Source organism: Balaenoptera physalus (assembly GCF_965194825.1).
Source record: "Balaenoptera physalus genome assembly, chromosome: Y".
NCBI classification, from domain to species: domain Eukaryota; kingdom Metazoa; phylum Chordata; class Mammalia; order Artiodactyla; family Balaenopteridae; genus Balaenoptera; species Balaenoptera physalus.
This window is the reverse complement of record NC_138904.1, coordinates 21,870,902-21,894,854: the sequence shown is the minus strand read 5'-3', so window position 1 is coordinate 21,894,854 and position 23,953 is coordinate 21,870,902. Positions and strand designations below refer to the sequence as shown.

Here is a 23,953-nt window from a genome sequence, read left to right as displayed (position 1 = left end):
TAAAGCAATGCCTCAATTAAACACCCCAATTTTATTTATTTAATTTTTCATTGCATTGGGTCTTCGTTGCTGCGTGCAGGCTTTCTCTTGTTGCTTCGAGCGGGGCCTACTCTTTGTTGTGGTGTGTGGGCTTCTCATTGCGGTGGCTTCTCGTTGCAGAGCACAGGCTCTAGGTGCTTGGGCTTCAGTAGTTGTGGCACATGGGCTCCATAGTTGTGGCACAGGGGCTTAGTTGCTCTGTGGCACGTGAGATCTTCCCGGACCAGGGCTCGAACCCGTGTCCCCTGCGTTGGCAGGCAGATTCTTAACCACTGTGCCACCAGGGAAGTCCCTTAACACCCCAAGTTAAAAATGAGTAAAAGACCTTAGACACCTCACTGAAGAAGATTATATAGATGGGAAATGAGCATATGAAAAGATGCCCAACATCATATGTCATTAGGGAATTGCAAATTAAAACAACCGTGATCCCACTACACCCCTATAAGAATGGCCAGAATCCAAAATACTGACAACACCAAATGCTGGCATAGATAATGGAGCAACAGGGACTGTCATTCATTGTTGGTGGGAATGTAAAATGGTACAGACACTTTGGAAGACAGTTTGTCAGAATTAAACATTCTCTTACCATGCTATCAAGCAGTCATGCTCCTTGGTATTTACCCAAATGAGTTGAAGTTAGGTCCACACAAAAATTGCACACAAATGTTTATAGCAGCTTTATTCATAATTGCCAACATTTGGAAGCAACCAAGATGCCCTCAGTAGGCAAACGGATAAACTGTGGTACATACAGACAATGGAATAATATTCATTGCTAAAAACAAATGAGCTATCAAGACATAAAAAGACATGGAGGAAACTTAAATGCATATTACTAAGTGAGAGAAGCTAATCTGAAAAGGCTACATACTGTATGATTCTGGAAAAGGCAAAACTATGGAGAGAGTAAAAGGGTCAGTGGTTGCCAGGGATTAGAGGAAAAGGGATGAATAGGCAAAACACAGAGGATTTTTGGGGCAGGTAGACTACTCAGTATGATGCTGTAATGGTGAATATATGTCTTTATACATTTGCCCAAATCCATAGAATGTACAACACCAAGAGTGAACCCTAATATAAACTGTAGACTTTGCATGATGATAATGCATCAGTGTAGGTTCATTGATTATAACAAATGTACCACTGTGGCTCAATGTTGATAGTGGGGGGAGGCTGTGTCTTTGTGGGGCAGGGTGTATATAGGAACGCTGTGTACTTTTCATTTAGTTTTACTCTATACCTAAGACTGCTCTAAAACTAAGGCCTATTTTTAAAAAATAATGCAAAGAGAGAAAGCTATAAAGTCAATGGAGAGATTAAAAGGGAGGAAGGCAAGAAAGAATGGAGAAACAAAAAACAGATGAGATGAACAGAAAACCAATAGCAGAATGGTAAATCCCAATACAGCCATGTCGGTAATTATGTTAAATATAAATGGAGTAAACCTTCAAATTAGAAATCAGAGATTGATTACCAGACTCAACCACCTGCTGTCTACAAGAGGTTCATTTTATTTGTTTTTTAATTGAAGTATAGTTGATTTACAATATTAGTTTCAGGTGTACAGCAAGATGATTCAGTATTTTTGTAAATTATGCTCCATTATAAGTTATTACAAGATAATGAGTATCATTCCCTGTGCTATACAATATATCCTTGTTGATTATCTATATTATACATAGTAGTTTGTATCTGTTAATTCCATACCCCTAATTTGTCCCTCCCCACTTTCCTCGCCCTCTTTGGTAGCTACAAGTTTGTTTTCTATATCTCTGAGTCTGTTTCTGTTTTTCATATCCATTCATTTGTATTACTTTTTAGATTCCACATATAAGTAATATCATACAGTATTTGTCTTTCTCTGTCTGACTTATTTCACTAAGCATAATACTCTCTAGGTTCATCCATGTTGCTGCAAATTGCAGAATTTCATTCTTTTTTATGGCTGAGTAATAGTCCATTCTGTGTGTGTGTGTGTGTGTGTGTGTGTGTGTGTGTGTATATATATATATATATATATATGTATATATATATATACCACATCGTCTTTATCCATTCATCTGTTGATGGGCACTTGGGTTGCTTCCATCTCTTGGCTATTGTAAATAGTGCTGCTATAAACATCGGGGTGCATGTATCTTTTCGAATTAATGGTTTCAGTTTTTCTAGATATATACTTAAGAGTGGAATTGCTGGATCATATGGTAGTTCTATTTTTAGGTTTTTGAGGAACCTGCATACTGTTTTGCATAGTGGCTGCACCAATTTACATTCTTACCAACAGTGTACGAGGGTTCCCTTTTCTTCACATCCTCCCCAGCATTTGTTATTTGTAGACTTTTTGATGATAGCCGTTCTGACAGGTGTGAGGTAATACTTAATTGTGGTTTTGATTTGCATTTTTCTAATAATTAGTTTTGTTGAACATCTTTTCATGTGCCTGTTAGCCATCTGTATGTCTTTGGAAAACTGTCTCTTCAGGTCTTCGGCCCATTTATTGGGTTGTCTGTTTTTTTGATGATGAATTGTATGAGCTGTTCATAATATTTTGGATAGTAATTCCTTATGGGTCACATCAGTTGTAAATATTTGCTCCCACTGTATAGGTTGTCTTTTCATTTTGTCAATATTTTCCCTTGTTGTGTAAAAGCTTTTAAGTTTAATTATGTCCCATTTGTTTAGTTTTGCTTTTACTTCTTTTGCCTTAGGAGACAGAGCCAAAAAAAAATATTGCTACGATTATGTCAGAGTGTTCTGCCTATATTCTCTTCTAGGAGTTTTATGGTTTCAGGTCTTGTATCTAGGTCTCCTAATCCATTTTGAGTTCATTTTTGTATGTGGTATGAGGGAATGTTCTAATCTCACTGTTTTACGTGTAGCTGTCCAATTTTCCCAGCACCACTTACCGAAGGGACTGTCCTTTCTTCATTATATATTCTTGCCTCTTTTGTCATTGATTAATTGACCATAGCCTATTTCTGGGCTCTCTGTTCTCTTCCATTAATCTGTGTGTCTGTTTTCGTGTGAGTACCATGCTGTTTTGATTACTGTAGCTTTGTAGTATATTCTGAAGCCTGGGAGCATTATACCTCTGGCTTTGTTCTTTTTCCTCAAGATTGCTTTGGCAATTCAGGATCTTTTGTGGTTCCATATGAATTTTAGGGTTATTTGTTCTAGTCCTGTGAAAAATATCATGTGTATTTTGATAGGGATTGCATTAAATCTGTAAATTGCTTTGGACAGCATGGCCATTTTAATAATATTAATTCTTCTAATCCAAGAGCACAGGATATCTTTCCATTTCTTTGTATCATCTTTAGTTTCCTTTATAAATGTTTTATAGTTTTCAGAGTATAGGTCTTTCACCTTCTTAGTTAAGTTTATTCCTAGGTATTTTATTCTTTTTGATGCAATTTTAAGCAGGATTTTTTTTGTTTTATTTTCTGATATTTTATTGTTAGTGTATAGTAATGCAACAGATTTCTGTATATTGGTCTTGTATCCTGCAACCTTGCTGAATTCATTTATTAGTTCTAATAGTTTTTGGGTGGAGACTTTAGGGTTTTCTAGATATAGTACCACGTCATCTGCAAATAATGACAGTTTTACCTCTTCCCTTCTGATTTGGATGCCTTTTATTTCTTTCTTGTCTGCTGTGACTAGGACTTCTAATACTATGTTGAATAGAAGTGGGGAGAATGAGCATCCTTGTCTTGTTCCAGAATTTAGCGGGAAGGCTTTCAGCTTTTCACCGTTAAGTATGACATTGGTTGTGGGTTTGTCCTAATTGGCCTTTATTATGTTAAGATATGTTCCCTCGATACCCACTTTCAGAGTTTTTATTATTAATGGATGTTGAATTTTGTCACATTGGTTTTTCTAAATCTATTGAGATGTTCATGTGATTTTTATCCTTCCTTTTGATAATGTGGTGTATCACACTGATTAATTTGCATATATTGAATTACCCTTGTGACCCTAGAATAAATTCAGCTTGATCGTTGTGTATGATCCTTTTTATATATTTTTAGATTTGGTTTGCTAATATCTTGTTGAGGATTTTTGCATTTATATTCATCAAATATACTGGCCTGTACTTTCCTTTTTTTGTAGTGCCACACTGTGGCATGGAGTGAGCAGGGCCAGAACATTCAGCTGGGGCTGGGGTACACATGCAGCAAAGCAGCTGTGGGAAACCCAGTAGCTCTGCTGCCATCAGAAGTCTGGGCAGCTTCTGGGGCGCCTCTTGAGTAAATTCCAGCAATGGTCACCACTGTTGCCCCACGTGGGCTCCACCCTAGGGCCAGGTCACCTCTCCATCTCAAGGTCAAGTCTTTTTTCAGGTCCTGGCCACCCTAGATCCAGTGCCATGCTTGTGGCATGAAGTGAGCAGAGCTAGAACATACTTTCAACTCTGGCTGGAGAGCACAGCATGGCTGTTGCATGAAACCAGTAGCCTAGGGCAGCAGACTGCTGGTTTCTCTACCCTACCTGGGGACAATCTACCATGCAGTACTCATGAGTGGAGCCCAGGTTTCTCTATGGACTTCTGTGTATCTTTCTTACAACCTTGGTTGTACAGGAGTCTTTCTGCCAATTTCCAGTTAGTTTTCAGTGAGAATCGTTCTACATGTTGATATATTTTTGATGTGTTCATGGGGAGAGGTGAACTCCACCTCTTCTTACACCACCCTCTTGATCTCCTATCAAGAGATGCATTTAAATATAAAGATACAGATTGGTGGAATGTAAAAAGATTTTTTAAATATACCATGCTTACAGTAAACATAAGAAAGCTGCAGAAGCTATATAATGTCAGATAAAGTAGACTTCAAGACAAAAGGTGTTACTGGACTTTCAAAAAGACATTTAGTGCTGATAAAAGGGGCAATTTATCTGGAAGACATAGCAATCATAAACATGTTTGTGACTAATAACAATCTTCAAATCACATGAAGAAAAATTGACAGAATTAAATGGAGAAATAGACAAATCTACAGCCATAGTTAGAGATTTTCATACTTCTCTTTCAGTAACTGAAAGAATTTCTGGACAGAAAATCAGTAAGGACATAAAAGATCTGGAGAAAACTCACAGCCACCTTAACCTGTTTGACATTTATAGAAAAATATATCCAATAGCTGCAAAATACACCTTTTTTCAAATGCACGTGGTACATTCACTAACTTAGACCATAGTCTGCGCCACCAAATAAGTGTCCATAAACTTTCTTTTTTTTAATTAATTAATTTATTTTTAAAATTAATTAATTAATTTGGCTGCATTGGATCTTAGTTGTGGCACGTGAGATCTTCATCACGGCATGTGAGATCTTTTGTTGTGGTGTATGGGCTCTTCATTGCAGCGCACGGGCTTCTCTCTAGTTGTGGCGCATGGGCTCTAGAATGCGTGGGCTCAGGAGTTGTGGTGCACAGGCTTAGTTGCCCCATGGCAGGTGGGTTCTTATTTCCCCAGCCAGGGATCGAACTCTTGTCCCCTGCATTGGAAGGTGGATTCTTAACCACTGGACCATCAGGGGAGTCCCTCCATAAACTCTGAAAGACTGAAATTGCACTATGTTCTCTGACCACAGTCTAATTCAGTTAGCAATCAATGACATATAGGAAGTCCCTAAATATTTTAAAATTAAACAACATACTTATAAATAACCCATCAGTCAAAGAAGAAATCACAAAGAAAATTAAGTATTTTTAACTGAATGGTAATGAAATACATTAAAACTTGTGGGATACAACTAAAGCAGTGCTGAGAGGGAAAGGTATAACTTTCAGTAGTTATATTAGAAAAAAGAAAGGTAAAATCAGTTACTAAGGTACTAACTTAAGAAGTTGGAGAAAACAAGAACAAAATAAGCTTAAAGTATATGGAAGAAAGGAAACAATAAAGATTGAGAACCTCGGGGGGGTTGGTGGTTGTACTGTTGCACAAGAGTCAAACATGTGTATACCCTCATGACCTGGCAGTTTCACTCCCAGGTATATACCTAAGGGGAATGAGACCATATTTCCTCAAAAGCCTTGTACAAGAATGCTCATAGCAGCACTATTTGTAATGCCCCAAACTGAACACTACTTAAGTGCCCATACATAGTAGAAATGGATAAATAAATTTTGTCATATTCACACAGTGAAATACTATTTAGCAATAAGGTTAAACAGACTATAGTTCTTTACTTATAAGTAACAAATATAGCTAAATTTTACAAACATAATTTGAGTAAAAAAAGTCAGACACAAAAGAGCATAAAGTTCAGACATGGCTGAAACTTGTATATGCTGGTTAAAAGCCAGTATGGTGCTCACCCTTAGTGGGAGATCATGAATGGAACTGGATCTGAGGGGGACTTCTGAAGAGTTAGTAATGTTTTGTATCTTAATCTGGGTAACCAATTACATGGATGTGTTCAGATGTGAAAATTGATTGAACTATACTGTGTGTATTTTTCTGCATGTATGTTATATTTCAGTAAAAAGACAAAAAATTCATGGATAATATTTACAGCAAAACTAAGTGACAGTGTATCCTCATGAAACACAAAATAAAAACAGGTAAGGGCAAATCATTCATAGCCACAAGATCAACAAGGAATGGACATCTGTGTAGGAGAAAGCACAAGGAGTGGACAGACCATGTGAAAGGCCTGACAAACAGGAGAATTCCAAAACAACAAACAAGTATTCACTAAAAAGCGTGGCATTCTGACTAGTGTGAGGTGGTATCTCATTGCAGTTGAGGTGGTTTTGATTTACATTTCCCTTATGATTAGTGATGCTGAGTACCTTTTCATGTGCCTGTTGTCCATCTCTGTGTCTTCTTTGGAAAAATGTCTATTCAGGTCTTCTGCCCATTTCTTATTCAGATTGTTTGTACTGAGTTGTATGAGTTCTTTATATATTTTGGATATTAACCCCTTAACAGATGTATTATTTGCAAATATCTTCTCCCATTCAGTTAAGTTGCCTTTTTGTTTTGCTGATGGTTCCCTTTGCTGTGCAAAAGTTTTTTAGCTTCATATGGTTCCATTTGTTTATTTTTGGTTTTGTTGCCGTTGCCTGAGGAGACAGATCAAAAAAAATATTGCTAAGACCAGTTTCAAAGAGCATACTCCCTGTGTTTTCTTCTAGATGTTTTATGGTTTCAGGTCTTACATTTAAGTCTTTAATTCATTTTGAGTTTATTTTTGTAAATGATGTGAGAAAATGGTCTAGTTTCTTTAACTTGTAGCTCTCCAGTTTTCCCAACACCACTAAGCCATACAAATGAATAAAATCTTGCAATCTATGACAACATGGATGGACCTGGAGGGTATTATGCTAAGTGAATAAGTCAGACAGAGAAAGATACAACAAATGACTCCTAAAAAACCCAGAAACAGACTCATAGATACAGAGAACAAACTAGTGATTGAGAGAATGGGAGGATGGGTGAAATAAGTGAATGGGATTAAGAGATACAAATTACCAGTTATAAAATAAATAAGTCACAGGGATGTAATGCACAGCACAGGGAATATAATCAATAATATTAAATTAACTTTGTATGGCACATAATTGATACAAATATAGAATTACTATGTTGTACATCTGAAACAAATATTGTAAGTCAACTATACTTCAATTAAACATTTTTAATGAAAAAAATAGAAGTGTGGCAGTTCAGTTTAAGAATATTAGTTGAAATGGGAGGGGTTTTGCCCTCCAATAAAAACTGAATGAATACAAAGAACCTGTGGTCAGAAGGTCTGAAAGGGATGGAGCAAGCTAACCCTTAATGAACTCTTGAAAATGAGCCACCAGATCTCCTGACTCATACACAGTCTCACACTGAGGAGAAATTGCTGAGAATAGAATTCAAATTGAGTAGAACAGGGACAAAAAAGAATAAGGAAAGAAAAGGTCTCAATAAGAATGGGAGAGAGGACCAGAACCAAGAACTCTAATGAAGCAAGTCATCGTATTCCTTTAACATACATAAAAACAGCACAAAGGGAGCCTCTGTGAAGTTAGAAAAGCCACCCTGAACCATAGTTCTTTCTAAAAGTTCAGGAAAGTTTAGCACACATAAGAATGAGCAACAGATTGTGATGATGGTTGCAGAGTTCTGAATATACTAAAAACCACTGAATTGTACATTTTAAATAGGTGAATTTTATGGTATGTGAAAAATATCTCAATAAAACTGTGAGAAAAATGAATGGAAAATTAATCAAGGTCAGATCCCTCACAAAATTATTATAAGGAGAAAAAGGAGAGAATCAAAAGCATTCCATGTTGCTTATCTATTTTATGTATAGTAGTTTGTATCTTTTAATCCCATACTCCTAATTTGTCCCTCCCTCCCTCCTTGCTTTGGGAACCATAAATTTGTTTTCTATGTCTTTGAGTCAGTTTCTGTTTTGTATATAGTTTCATTTGTATTATTTTTTAGATTCCACATGTAATTGATAATAAAGGATATAAACTGAAAAAACATATATATATATACATAACTGAATCACTTTGCTGTACACCTGAAACTAACACAGTATTGTAAATCAACTATACTTCAACTAAAAAAAAAGAGAAAAAGGGGGAAAAAATTCCAGAAAGACACATTCAGAAAACAACAAATTTAAAATATACTGTTTAAAAATGAGTTGGAAGACATTAAGAAAATTAAATAAGACATGAAAGAACAATACAAAGCAGGATTAGAAAAACTCAGAAATGTAGTGACAACTTGGGGGAAGTAAGAAGAAAGAATCACTTGAGAAATGAAGGCTGAGGGACTTCCCTGGTGGTCAGTGGTTAAGAATCTGCCTTCCAATGCAGGGGATGTGAGTTCGATCCCTGGTCAGGGAACTAAGATCCCACATGCTGTGGGGCAAGTAAGCCCATGCACTCTAGAGCCCATGAGCCACAACTAGAGAGCCCATATGCCGCAACAAAGAGCCAGCATGCCGCAACAAAGACCCAACGCAGCCAAGTAAGTTAAAAAAGAAAAGAAAAGAGAAAGGAAGGCTGGGACTTCCCTGGTGATCCAGTGGTTAAGACTTCATGCTTCCACTGCAGGGAGCACAGGTTCGATCCCTGGTTGGGGAAATAAGATCCCACATGCTGTGTGGTGTGGCCAAAAAATAAAAATAAAAATAATAGAGATGAAAGCTAAGGCAGAACACTCTTTGACATAAATCGTAGCAATATCTTTATGGATCTGTCTCCTCAGACAAAGGAAACAAAAGCAAAAATAAACAAGTGGGACCTAATTAAACTTAAAAACTTCTGCACAGCAAAGGAAACCAACAACAAAATGAAAAGATAACCTACAGAATGGGAGAAAATATTTTGCAAATGGTATGCCCAATAAGGGGTTAATATCCAAAATATATAGATATTTATATATACAGTGGAGTATTAACCCTAAAAAGAGTGAAACTCTGCCATTTTCAACAACATGGATGGCCCCTAGAGGGTATTAGCCCTAGAGGGTATTAGTGCTTAGTGAAATACGTCAGAGAAAGACAAATACTGTATGATATCATTTATATGTGGAATCAAAAAAATAATCTAATAAAAAATATAACAGAACCAGACTCACAGATACAGAGGACAACCTAGTGGATACCAGTGAGGAGAGAAAAGGGAGGGAAGGGCAAGATGGTAGGGGATTAAGAGGTACCAGCTACTATGTATAAAATGAATAAGCTACAAAGATACATTGTACAGCACAGGGAATATAGCCAATTTTTTTTAACATCTTTATTGGAGTACAATTGGTTTACAATGGAGTGTTAGTTTCTGCTTTATAACAAAGTGAATCAGCTATACATATACATATATCCCCATATCTCTTCCCTCTTAACATCTCCCTCCCTCCCACCCTCCCTATCCCATCCCTCTAGGTGGTCACAAAGCACCGAGCTGATCTCGCTGTGCTATGCAGCTGCTTTCCACTAGCTATTGGTTTTACATTTGGTAGTGTATATATGTCCATGCCACTCTCTCACTTTGTCCCAGGTTACCCTTCCCCATCCCCGTGTCCTCAAGTACATTCTCTAGTAGGTCTGTGTCTTTATTCCCATCCTGCCCCTAGGTTCTTCATGACCTTTTTTTTAAAACTTTTTTTTTAATATTCCATATATATGTGTTAGCATATGGTATTTGTATTTCTCTTTCTGACTTACTTCACTCTGTGTGACAGATCTAGGTCCATCCACCTCACTACAAATAACTCAGTTTCCTTTCTTTTTATGGCTGAGTAATGTTCCATTGTATATATGTGCCACATCTTCTTTATCCATTCATCTGTCAATGGACACTTAGGTTGCTTTCATGTCCTGGCTATTGTAAATAGAGCTGCAATGAACATTGTGGTATGTGACTCTTTGAATTATGGTTTTCTCAGGGTATATGCCCAGTAGTGGGATTGCTGGGTCATATGGTAGTTCTATTTTTACTTTTTTAAGGAACCTCCATACTCTTCTCCATAGTGGCTGTACCAATTTACATTCCCACCAAGAGTGAAAGAGCGTTCCCTTTTCTCCACACACTCTCCAACATTTGTTGTTTGTAGATTTTCTGATGATGCCCACTCTAACCGGTGTGAGGTGATACCTCATTGTAGTTTTAATTTGCATTTCTCTAATAATTAGTGATGTTGAGCAGCTTTTCATGCGCTTCTTGGCCATCTGTATGTCTTCTTTGGAGAAATGTCTGTTTAGGTCTTCTACTCATTTTTGGATTGAGTTGTTTGTTTTTTAATATTGAGCTGCATGAGCTGTTTATACATTTTGGAAATTAATCCTTTGTCCGTTAATTCGTTTGCAAATATTTTCTCCCATTCTGAGGGTTGTCTTTTCATCTTGTTTGTAGTTTCCTTTGCTGTGCAAAAGCTTATAAGTTTCATTAGGTCCCATTTGTTTATTTTTGTTTTTACTTCCTTTCTCTAGGATGTGGGTCAAAAAGGATCTTGCTGTGATTTATGTCATAGAGTGTTCTGCTTATGTTTTCCTCTAAGAGTTCGATAGTGTCTGGCCTAACATTTAGGTCTTTAATCCATTTTGAGTTTATTTTTGTGTATGGTATTAGGGAATGTTCTAATTTCATTCTTTTACATGTAGCTATCCAGTTTTCCCAGCACCACTTCTTGAAGAGGCTGTCTTTTCTCCATTGTGTATTCTTGCTTCCTTTATCAAAAATAAGGTGACCTATGTGCATGGGTTTATCTCTGGGCTTTCTATCCTGTTCCATTGATGTGTATTTCTGTGTTTGTGCCAGTACCATACTGTCTTGATAACTGTAGCTTTTTAGTCTAAACTGAAGTACGCGGGAACCTGATTCCTCCAGTTCCGTTTTTCTTTCTCAAGATTGCTTTGGCTATTCCGGGTCTTTTGTGTTTCCATACAAATTGTGAAATTTTTTGTTCTAGTTCTGTGAAAAATACCAGTGGTAGTTTGATAAGGGTTACATTGAATCTGTAGATTGCTTTGGGTAGTAGAGTCATTTTCACAATGTTGATTCTTCCAGTCCAAGAACATGGTATATCTCTCCATCTATTTGTATCACCTTTAATTTCTTTCATCAGTGTCTTATAGTTTTCTGGGTACAGGTCTTTTGTCTCCTTAGGTAGGTTTATTCGTAGGTATTTTATTATTTTTGTTGCAATGGTAAAAGGGAGTGTTTCCTTAAATTCACTTTCAGATTTTTCATCCTTAGTGTATAGGAATGCAGGAGATTTCTGTGCATTAATTTTGTATCCTGCTACTTTACCAGATTCATTGATTAGCTCTAGTAGTTTTCTGGTAGCATCTTTAGGATTCTGTATATATAGTATCATGTCATCTGCATTAACAGCTTTATTTCTTCTTTTCTGATTTGGATTCCTTTTATTTCTTTTTCTTCTCTGATTGCTGTGGCTAACACTTCCAAAACAATGTTGAATAATAGTGGTGAGAGTGGGCAACCTTGTCTTGTTCCTGATCTTAGTGGAAATGGTTTTATTTTTTCACCATTGAGGACGATGTTGACTGTGGGTTTGTCATATATGGCCGTTATTATGTCAAGGTAAGTTCACTCTATGCCTACTTTCTGGAGGGTTTTTATCATAAATGGGTGTTGAATTTTGTCAAAAGCTTTTTCTGCATCTATTGAGATGATCATATGTTTTTTTATTCTTCAATTTGTTAATATGGTGTATCACATTGATTGATTTGCATATATTGAAGAATCCTTGCATTCCTGGGACAAACCCCACTTGATCATGGTATATGATCCTTTTAACGTGCTGTTGGATTCTGTTTGCTAGTATTTTGTTGAGGATTTTTGCATCTGTGTTTATCAGTGATATTGGCATATAGTTTTCTTTCTTTGTGACATCTTTGTCTGGTTTTGGTATCAGCATGATGGTGGCCTCGTAGAATGAGTTTAGGAGTGTTCCTTCCTCTGCTATAGTTTGCAAGAGTTTGAGAAGGATGGGTGTTAGCTCTTCTCTAAATGTGTGATGGAATTCGCCTGTGAAGCCGTCTGGTCCTGGGCTTTTGTTTGTTTGAATGTTTTTAGTCAGAGTCTCAATTTCAGTGCTTGGAATTGGTCTGTTTATATTTTCTGTTTCTTCCTGGTTCAGTCTCGGAAGGTTGTGCTTTTCTAAGAATTTGTCCATTTCTTCCAGGTTGTCCATTTTATTGGCATATAGTCGTTTGTAGTAATCTCTCACGATCCTTTGTATTCCTGCAGTGTCAGTTTTTTCTCCTTTTTCATTTCTAATTCTATTGATTTGAGGTTTTCCCTTTTTTTCTTGATGAGTCTGGCTAATGGTTTATCAATTTTGTTTATTTTCTCAAAGAACCAGCTTTTAGTTTTATTGCTCTTTGCTATTGTTTCCTTCATTTCTTTTTTCATTTATTTCTGATCTGATCTTTATAATTTCTTTCCTGCTGCTAACTTTGGGGTTTTGTTTGTTTGTTTGTTTTTCTTTCTCTAACTGCTTTAGGTGTAAGGTTAGATTGTTTATCTGAGATGTTTCTTGTTTCTTAAGGTAGGTCTGTACTGCTATAAACTTCCCTCTTGGAACTGCTTCTGCTGCATCCCATATGTTTTGGGTCATCATGTTTTCATTGTCATTTATCTCTAGGTATTTTTTGATTTCATCTTTGATTTCTTCAGTGATCTCTTGGTTATTAAGTAGTGTATTGTTTAGCCTCCACATGTCTGTATTTTTTAAAGTTTTTTTCCTGTAATTGATATCTAGTTTCATAGTGTTGTGGTGAGAAACCATACTTATACGATTTCAACTTTCTTAAATTTACCAAGGCTTGATTTGTGACCCAAGATATGATCTTTCCTGGAGAATATTCCTTGAGCATTTGAGAAGAAAGTGTATTCTGTTGTTGTTAGACGGAATGTCCTATAATTATCAGTTAAGTCCATCTTGTTTAATGTATCATTTAAAGCTTGTGTTTCCTTATTTATTTTCATTTTGGATGATCTGTCCATTGGTGAAAGTGGGGTGTTAAAGTACCCTACTATGATTGTGTTACTGTCTATTTCCCCTTTTATGGCTGTTAGCATTTGCCTTGTGTATTGAGGTGCTTCTATGTTGGGTGCATAAATATTTATGGTTGTTATATCTTCTTCTTGGATTGATCCCTTGATCAATTATGTAGTGTCGTTCTTTGTCTCTTCTAATAGTCTTTGTTTTAAAGTCTATTTTGTCTGATATGAGAATTGGTATGCCAGCTATCTTCTGATTTTCATTTGCATGGAATATCATTTTCCATCCCCTCACTTTCAGTCTGTATGTGTCCCTAGGTCTGAAGGAGGTGTCTTGTTTTTGTATCCATTCTGCCAGTTTGTGTCTTCTGGTTGGAGCCTTTAATCCATTTACATTTAAGGTAATTATTGATATGTATATTCCTATTACCATTTTCTTAATTGTTTTGTGTTTGTTATTGTAGTTTTTTTTCCTTCTCTTTTGTTTCCTGCCTAGAGAAGTTCCTTTAACATTTGTTGTAAAGCTGGTTTAGTGGTGCTGAGTTCTCTTAGCTTTTGCTTGTCTGTAAAAGTTTTAATTTCTCCATCAAATCTGAATGAGATCCTTGCTGGGTAGAATAATCTTGGTTGTAGGTTTTTCTATTTCAGCACTTTAACTATGTCCTGTGACTCCCTTCTGGCTTGCAGAGTTTCTGCTGAAAGATCAGCTGTTAACTTTATGGGGATTCCCTTGTATGGTTTTTGTTGCTTTTCCCTTGCTGCTTTTAATATGTTTTCTTTGCATTTTATTTTTGATAGTTTGATTAATAGGTGTCTTGGCTTATTTCTCCTTGGATATATCCTGTATGGGACTGTCTGTGCTTCCTGGACCTGATTAACTATTTCCTTTCCATGTTAGGGAAGTTTTCAACTATAATCTCTTCAATTATTTTCTCAGTCCCTTTCTTTTTCTCTTCTTCTTCTGGGGCCCTTATAATTGTATTGTTGGTGCGTTAAATGTTGTCCCAGAGGTCTCTGAGACTGTCCCCAATTCTTTTCATTTTTTTTCTTTATTCTGCTCTGCAGTAGTTATTTCCACTATTTTATCTTCCAGGTCACTTATCCGTTCTTCTGCCTCAGTTATTCTGCTATGGATCCCTTCTAGAGAATTTTTAATTTCATTTATTGTGTTCATCACTGTTTGTTTGCTCTTTAGTTCTTCTAGGTCCTTGTTAAATGTTTCTTGTATTTTCTGCATTCTATTTCCAAGATTTTGGATCATCTTTACTATCATTACTCTAAATTATTTTCAGAAATACCTAGACTGCCTATTTCCTCTTCATTTGTTTGGTCTGGTGGGTTTTTACCTTGCTCCTTCAACTGCTGTGCGTTTCTCTGTTCTCATTTTGCTTAACTTACTGTGTTTGGTGTCTCCTTTTCACAGGCTGCAGGTTGTTCGTTCCCATTGTTTTTGGTGTTTGCTCCCAGTGAGTAAGTTTGGTTCAGTGGGTTATGTAGGCTTCCTTGTGGAGGGGACTAGTGTCTGTGTTCTGGTGGATGAGGCTGGATCTTGTTTCTTCTGGTGAGCAGGACCTCATCCAGTGGTTTGTTTTGGGGTGTCTGTGACCTTATTTTGATTTTAGGCAGCCTCTCTGCTAATGGGTGGGTTTATGTTCCTGTCTTGCTAGTTGTTTGGCATAGGGTGTCCAGCACTGTAGCTTGCTGGTCGTTGAGTGGAGCTGGGTCTTGGTGTTGTGATGGAGATCTCTGGGAGATTTTTGCCATTTGGTATTACGTGGAGCTGGGAGGTCTCTTGTGGACCAGTGTCCTGAAGTTGGCTATCCCACCTCAGAGGCACAGACCTGATGCCCGGCTGAAGCACCAAGACCCTGTCATCCATAAGGCTTAGAATAAACAGGAGAAAGAAAGAAAGAAAAAATAAAATAAAGTTATTAAAATAAAAAATAATTAATAATTTTTTTGTAAATTTAGATAAGTAGTAAAAGAAAAGAAAAAAGAAAGAAGAGAACAACCAAACAAAACAAATCCACCAATGATATCAAGTGTTAAAAGCTATACTAAAAAAAACCCCAAAAAACAGACAGACAGAACCCTAAGACAAATGGTTAAAGCAAAGCTATACAGACAAAGTCACACACAGAAGCATACACATACCCAGTCACAAAAAGAGAAAAAGGAAAAATATATATATATCATTGCTCCCAAAGTCCACCACCTCAATTTGGGATGATTCATTGTCTATTCAGGTGTTCCAGAGATGCAGGTACATCAAGTTGTTTGTGGAGCTTTAATCCGCTGCTTCTGAGGCTGATGGTAGAAATTTCCCTTTCTCTTCTTTGTTCGCACAGCTCCTGGGGTTCAGCTTTGGATTTGACCCCGCCTCTGTGTGTAGGTCGCCTGAGGGCATCTGTTCCTGCCCAGACAGGACGGGGTTAAAGGAGCAGCTGATACAGGGGACCTGGCTCACTCAGGTCGGGGGCAAGGAAGGTTATAGATGCAGGGCGAGCCTGTGGTGGCAGAGGCTGGCATGACGTAGCACCAGCCTGAGGCGTGCCGTGTGTTCTCCCAGGGAAGTTGTCCTTGGATCAGTGGACCCTGGCACTGGCGGGCTGCACAGGCTCTTGGGAGGGGAGGTGTGGAGAGTGACCTGTGCTCACACACAGGCTTCTTGGTGGCTGCAGCAGCATCCTTAGCATCTCATGCCCGTCTCTGTGGTCCACGTTGATAACCTTGGCTCACACCCATCTCTGGAGCCCCTTTAAGTGGTGCTCTTATTCCCCTCTCCTCACGCACAACGAAACAAAGAGGCAAGAAAAAGTCTCTTGCCTCTTTGGCAGTTCCAGACTTTTTCCTGGTCTCCCTCCAGCTGGCTGTGGCACACCACCTCCCTTCAGGCTGTGTTCATGCAGCCAACCCCAGTCCTCCCCATGGGGTCTGACTTCCAAAGCCCGATCCTCAGCTCCCAGCCCCCACCCACCCCGGCGGGTGAGCAGTCAAGCCTCTCGGGCTGGTGAGTGCTGGTCAGCACCGATCCTCTGTGCGGGAATCTCTCCACTTTGCCCTCTGCACCCCTGTGGCTGCGCTCTCCTCCATGGCTCTGAAGGTTCCCCCCCCACCCCCATCTCTGCCAATGGAGGGTCTTCCTAGTGTGTGGAAACCTTTCCTCCTTCACAGCTCCCTCCCACTGGTGTGGGTCCCATCCCTATTCTTTTGTCTCTGTTTTTTTCTTTTTTCTTTTGCCCTACCCAGGTACGTGGGGAGTTTCTTGTCTTTTGGAAAGTCTGAGGTCTTCTGTCAGCGTTCAGTAGGTGTTCTGTAGGAGTTGTTCCACATGTAGATGTATTTCTGTTGTATTTGTGGGGAGGAAGGTGATCTCCACTTCTTACACTTCCACCATCTTCCCAATATTTTATAATAACCCTAAATGGAATATAATATATAAAATATTAAATCAACATGTTGTACACCTGAAACTAATATTGTAAATCAGTTAGACTTCAATTTGAATAAAAGAAAAGAAATGAAGGCTAAACTAGAAGAAAACAAGAATGATTGAATATAGCAGAAAATGCCTTTCTAAAGTAAAAAGGAAAATGTTTTAAATCAAAAAGAGGCAAAGATGAACAGATTTCTAGAAAAAGTGACAAATATGAAAGATAGCAAAGAAGACCTGACATATAGATAATAAGATTATCTAAAGAAGGATACCGAAGCAAGGAAAAAGAAAAAAATGCTTAAAACTAATATTGGGTGGACCTAGAGACTGTCATACAGAGTGAAGTAAGTCAGAAAGAGAAAAACAGATATCATATGCTAACGCACATATATGGAATCTAAAAATAACAGTACTGATGAACCTAGTGACAGGGCAGGAATAAAGATGCAGATGTAGAGAATGGACTTGAGGATATGGTGGGGGGGAAGGATAAGCTGGGATGAAGTGAGAGAGTGGCATGGACATATATACACTACCAAATGTAAAATGGATGGCTAGTGGGAAGCAGCTGCATAGCACAGGGAGATCAGCTCAGTGCTTTGTGACCACCTAGAGGGGTGGGATAGGGAGGGTGAGAGGGAGAGAGATGCAAGAGGGAGGGGATATGGGAATACCTGTATACATACAGCTGATTCACTTTGTTGTACAGCAGAAACTAACACAACATTGTAAAGCAATTATACTCCAATAAAGATATTTTTTAAAAAAAACTAATATTGAGGAAACTTTAGATTTGCTTTTAAAAAGCACACCGCGTACCTAAGAATTTTGCTCCAGAATGACCAACAGCAAGACACATTCTAATAAAATTACTAGACTTTTTTTAAAAGAAATGCCTTGGATACTTCAGCAAAAACAGCAGGTGGGTTGTAAAGGAAGGAAAATTCAATCATCTTCAAACTTTTTGACACCAACAGTTTATGCCAGAAGAAAATGGAGTAACATTTAAGATACTCAAGGGGAAAAAATGTGAGCCAAGAACATTATATCTGGTAAAACTGACTTTTAGGTATAAAGGGTACAGGTATTTATCAACATACACGAAGTCAGGAAATATTGGTCCCATGATCCCTTTCTGAGAAATTTGCTAGAGAATGAGCTTAAGACAACCAAAGTGATGTGAGAGACATTGATATAAGTAATATCAGTCAGCATTAAATATATAGTTACTTGTAGAACTAAGACTAAATGAGATTTGAAAGAGAGAAAGTAATAATGCCTATATGCCCAGTGCTCTGGTAATGTAGATCTCCCCATGGAGAAATGGGGAAAGAATATGCAAAAAAAAAGAACTGTTCTCAGCAATTATATTGGTAACAGTATTAATGTTATTCCAGGACCGTGTAATGTGAGATAATATTAACTGAGTAATTATGAGATATTCAAATTCCATCATCCTCTGTCTTTGAGAGCTAAGACTTTTAGTGTGGAAGAACACAGATGTAACTCAAACGAATTTGAGTTAGAAACAAAACACCCCTGTAGTCCTGAATATGAACTCATGAGACATTTTATTGAAAAGTACACACACACACACACACACACACACACACGCACACACTTTTGCTTTTTCCACTGAAAAGGCTTAGAAACAATGACCAGCCCAGAAGCAATGAGCACACCTAGTAACCCAGGTTCTGTTCTTGAAATACCATTCCCATTAAAATAAACCAGGATGTCTTAGAGAAATAGCTAATTCCAAGTTTGCAGCAGGAAATAAATAAGATGAGCTTGGAACATCTTGTCATAAAGGATAGGAAAGAAGCTTTCAAAGACTGCTATGGTCATGTCAAAGGGACTCAGAAGCCACTTTGAAGACGTTTCCACTGGCCAAAGACAGTTTGGCTTGAAAAAGGATAATTGCCAGTAGCAACGAGCACATCTAGTGCCCAAATCTTGGTTTCTAATACTATTCTCCAATTAAAGGGCTCCTTAGAGAAATGGATAATTCTAGGGCTGGACCAGGAATATACAAGATGAACCTGAAATATCTTGTAGTACTGGAAAATAAAGAAGCACTCAAAAAACAATAACAACAAACAAAAAAATATTGAGGTATGTTAATGTGACACAGGGCCTTTGGAAAGAACTGTTACTGGCCAAAACTGGAAGAATGTGAGCAGGAAAATAACAGTATTGGATTATAACACAAGGAATAAAATGTGTCCGTGAGTCTATAGTGATAGAAATAAATGATTACATAAATAGATAGGGGCGAAGAGACCAATCTCCCCTACAGAATAATTCTGAATAATTTGTGTATATACACCTGTCTCAAGGAGATGCAGCATAACTCCTCACCCCTTAAGTGTAGGCTATGTTTAGTTACTTGCTTCCAAAGACTATAGTATAGAAGGAGGGGGGAGCAGTTGGGAACCCTACAAACACTACCTGAAGTGATCCCAGTTAACATCAACAGTGATAAGTCAGGTTTGTGGTGTGTAGCCTTGGTTTGATGTGATAAGGAGGAAACTTCACTGTGTTATTCTCTTCCAAAAGTCATAACCCTAGTCTAATTATGAGAAAAATATGAGGCAACCCCAGGTTGAGGGACATTCTGCAAAATACCTGATGAGTACCCCTCAAAACTGTCCAGGTCATCAAAAACAAGGAAAGTGAGAAATTCTCACAGCCAAGAGGAGACGAAGGAGACAGAGGACTAATGTAATATGGAATATTTGATGGGATTCTGGAACCCAAAAAAAAGGACATTACGTAAAACCTAAGGAAATCTGAATAAAGTATGAACTTTAGTTGTTATGTGTGTATCAGTATTGGTTCATTAGTTATGACACACAAACCATAGGAATGTAAGCTGTTAACAATAAAATAAATTGGGTACAGATGTATAAGAACTCTGTACTATCTTCTCAATTTTTCTGTAAATTAAAACTAAAATTAGAAAGCTTATTTGAATATTTTTTAGAAATCATTGCAATTCATTGAAACTCATCAAATATGTTTAAATCCATGAGTTCATAACTATAGTTAAAACAAAAATTGTTCGATTTCAGAGGATGATACGGAACCAATTTATTACCTTGAGAAATGGTAAATTAAAGCAGAAGAATCAAACATTAATCTTGTTTTCTTTTCCTGTAAATAGTAGTAGATGAGGGAAAGCCTCTCTTTATAAAAAGCATTCTACTTAATAAAAAAGGAAATGTTAAAGAGTATCACCATTTTGAAACCCTGGGAAAATTAACGAATCTAGGCATTGAGCATCAACAGCTGCTAACATCACAAATAGGAGACACAGATACTATGTGCCACCTGCTGGGGGAGGACAGCACCACCTGTATTCATGCGAAGGGATCAACCCTGAGTCATATCAAGCTCTGTGTCCACTTGCCAATCTGCAGAAATACCGAAGAACATGTTGGACTCCATCACGACTGCAGTCAGCAAAATCCAGATTTGGGGAAACTACAGGTCAAATGCCCCTGCCTCTTCAGTAGAGAACTTGTAAGGAAAGAAAGGGCTGGAAGAAGAAACCTGTAGATTAAAAATATACCAAAATATTTGAAAATGGGTAAGACTAACCTCAAAAGCATTATGGTAAGTGAAAGAAGTCAGACACAAAAGACCACTTGTTACATGATTCCATTTATGTGAAATGTTCAGAATAGGCAAATCTATAGAGATAGAAGGTAGATTGGTGATTTCCAGGGAGGGAAGGAATGGGAATTAACTGCCAGTGAGCACAGTGTGTCATTTGGTAGATGCTCATGGAGAAACTTTGGGGATGGGTACAGAAAATATATATCTTGACCCAAGTGAAGGCTATAAAGGTATAGCCTCCTTACCAAATTTTAAGTTATATATATTTTTGTGTGATTTCCAGTATCTTATATTTTACAATAAAGGGTTAAATAAAGCAGAACACAAGACTCTTAAGCTGTAAGGAGAGATCAGATTCCCCACATATTTCATCCTTTATCATGGTAATGAGAGTATTTCTCGTGGGCAAATTCAAAGTAGCTAGGAAATTGTTCCTTTACCTCACAAAGGAAAGAAAGAAATCGTGCAAAAGAGACGTAGTATTTGGTACACTGCATGACAAGTGCCATTTGGACCTCACACCCTGTTCCAAACGTGCAAAATAACACACATTCTTTTCTGGTAGGTTCAACTGCCACGTGATTTCCAATTTTATACACACACAGAATTGTAGAACTGTAATAAAGGAAATGGATGAAGGAGAAGTCACCTGTAGTCCCACCTCCCTGGCAAATCACAAATCATAACACCATAAATATTTTTTACTTTAGTGTTTTTGTCAGGCAAGTGTGATAACCACTATACTATGGAAACACTTCAGTGTTTCTGGTTTGCTGGGGTACTGTTGGTCAGTTGGTGTTTTTGTTTTCTGTTGTGAGGGGTTGGCCATTTTAGCAAGAATTCTTTCCCAAAATAGAATTCATTTTGAGGGGCAACTTATATGTTTTTGCCTTCTCATGAAAACCACTCAGAGGATCCTGTCTCACTATTATTTAACATGTCACCTGTTAAGTAATAGTAAGTACTCTTCCCAGTTCTGCTGGCCCCAGGGTAGGCAGCTAGGGATATATTCTTTGTTCTCTTGTTATGTGGTTGTATTCAGAGTGGAGCTGGGGCCCGTATCAGTCACTCTTTGCCTCACCCTGCTTTCTCATTTTTCCACTTGGGCAGAGTTCAGAACAGCAGCTCAGCGACAAGATCAGGAACAGGAGGAAGAGGATGATGAATGTGCACTCCACAGAGCTCGGGATTGGGATGACTGGAAGGACACCCATCCTAGGGGCTATGGCAACCGACAGAACATGGGTTAGTCTCCCCACAACAAGACAGGACTACAGGGGCTTCTGTCTTCCCCACCAAGGAAAGCTGTGCAGTCTTCCCCTCCCTGGGCTCCTGGTTCAGCTGTGTACAACGAAGGCAGAGATGCTTAATCTTGCTTTGCGTTCATTAAAATGTCAAACAATTAAGTGTGTATATGTACCCTAGATGATGAGCCAGCAATCTTGTCTTGGCATTAGAATCCTCATCATGGTATATTCCACTTTTCTTAAATGGAAAGAAAAGAGTACTAAGAAATGGTTCTGTATAATCAATGGCTGTATGAATTCTCTTTGAAAAAGAAAAGTCCCCTCTATGATGTGAGACTGTGCAGAAATATAAGTATCAGCTGCTTTCTTCCAGGGGGTGAGGGGAGGGGGTCAGCTGTAGTTCCCTGGGCTTATGGAGAGATCCTGGTCATCTCCCTTTGATGTGGGCAGTGAGTTACCCAGCATCAGAGCTGCCCAGACTGGCTGGAGCTTGCTTTCTCCTTTCTACCCCAGTGCTGGGAACTAACCCAACACTTGCTTTACAAGGGACAAGCACAAAAGCCAGGACTTGCCCTGCCACACGGCTCTATTTTCAGGAATTACAGCTGTGAATGAACAGAACATAACAATCCTATCTACCCAATCTTCCTTGCTTCAGCCATGAGAAATGAGGAAACCGATAAGGCACTATGAGAGCCATCTTTGTGTGAGCATCTGAGGCCGGGGCCTTTACTCTGGATCTATCTAGAACCCTGAGGGTAAGAGCAGCTCAGTCCATAGCCTAGCTCTTAAGTGGGCTGCTGGAAGACCATTTTGGCCCTCTTTGCCCGTGCTGTGCCATACCTGGCACAGTCCCAAGCGGTCAGTGTGCCGTGGCAGTTACTTTGCTAGTTAATAAGGTACCTGCAGTCATGCCAATAACTGGGGGTGAAAGAGGGGGGACAGCACAGATGACAAGGAAAGGTACCTACTTTCTGCGGTAAAGAGAAGACACGTCCTCAGCTCCCGGGTTAATACCCTAGAAAAGAAGCCATGTGTGAAAACAAATGATACCTATAGAAAACATACTTTTGTTCTATGTGGCTTTGGTACACTTCATTTTCTTTTAAGAAGATGACTCAGCCTTCCTATTCTAGCTTCTGCAGTCTAGCTTCGGACAGGGGTTTGAAAAGGAGACTCAGATCCCTCTCCTTTGTAGCGTGGTAAATGGAGGGCTGTCAGACGATGAATAGGACGTTATGTTTAGTGAGAGATGACAGAAGACTACCAATGATATATTTATTGCTAAACATATACTGCTTAATAAAGAATTCATGTCACCCTCACAGCATAAGCTCCTGAAACTGGCAGAGCACAGGTTAACTTCCCCACAGATTTGGGAATCAAACATTCATTTGTAGTTCTCTTCCAGTTGTTGCCAGGCTGTCCCTAGCAATGGCCTATTTCGTGCCCTTGAAACTCCACCCTGAGCTCATTCCCAAAATGGGCCAGGTTGGGGTTATCCCCTTGGTCTGAGTCTATTTAAAGATGGTCTTTCCAGAAGATCCAGCCTGATGAAGCCCCCTCACATTCTGATATCGAAGAGGCAAACTAGACAAAGTGGGTTTGAATCCTGGCTTTAAAAGTTGAAAGCTGTGTGACCTTGGGCAATATAACTTCTCTGAACTGCTCCTCTGTTTTCTCTATGTTCATAGATGAGCTGTTTCATAGGGTTGTTGTGAAAATTAAATGAATAATGGCAGCCATGATAATAGGCTGAATAATAAGTGTTTTCCTCTGAGCTCAGTGACTATGGTCTGTCCACTAGGAAGGGAAAGGGAATGGAAAGGTAGGTGTTCGAAACTCTGTTCTGTGCCAGGCACCAGACCCGGCACTTTCACATGCTATTAATACTCACAATGACCCTGCGAAATAAGTAGCATCGTCCCCGTTTTGCAGATGAGAAAACAGGGCCAGAGACGCTGAGTGATTTCTTCAAGTTCACATTGGTAACAAGCTGTGCTTCTGTCATTTTCCATGTGCTTCCCAATTGCATGTGCTTTTAGTTGTGCATCTCAAAGCAGCTTAAAAAGAGGGAGCAGCTTGAAAAATCCAAACCCAAACCACCACTTATATGT

General features: G+C 38.5%; 1 protein-coding gene across 2 annotated transcripts in view; it reads left to right on the top strand.

The window, feature by feature from the left end:
- Nucleotides 1-22,029, top strand: part of LOC309653422 (immunoglobulin-binding protein 1-like) — a 36,173-nt gene extending 14,144 nt beyond the window's left edge. Inside the window, exon 4 of one of the 2 annotated variants that reach the window (XM_082448038.1) lies at nt 21,700-22,029. In XM_082448038.1, the coding sequence (XP_082304164.1) occupies nt 21,700-22,014 (315 nt within the window). In that variant the 3' untranslated portion in view covers nt 22,015-22,029. The remainder of the gene's footprint in view (nt 1-21,699) is intronic. The other variant, XM_082448039.1, reaches the window with a different exon arrangement.
- The last annotated feature ends 1,924 nt before the right edge of the window (nt 22,030-23,953 follow it).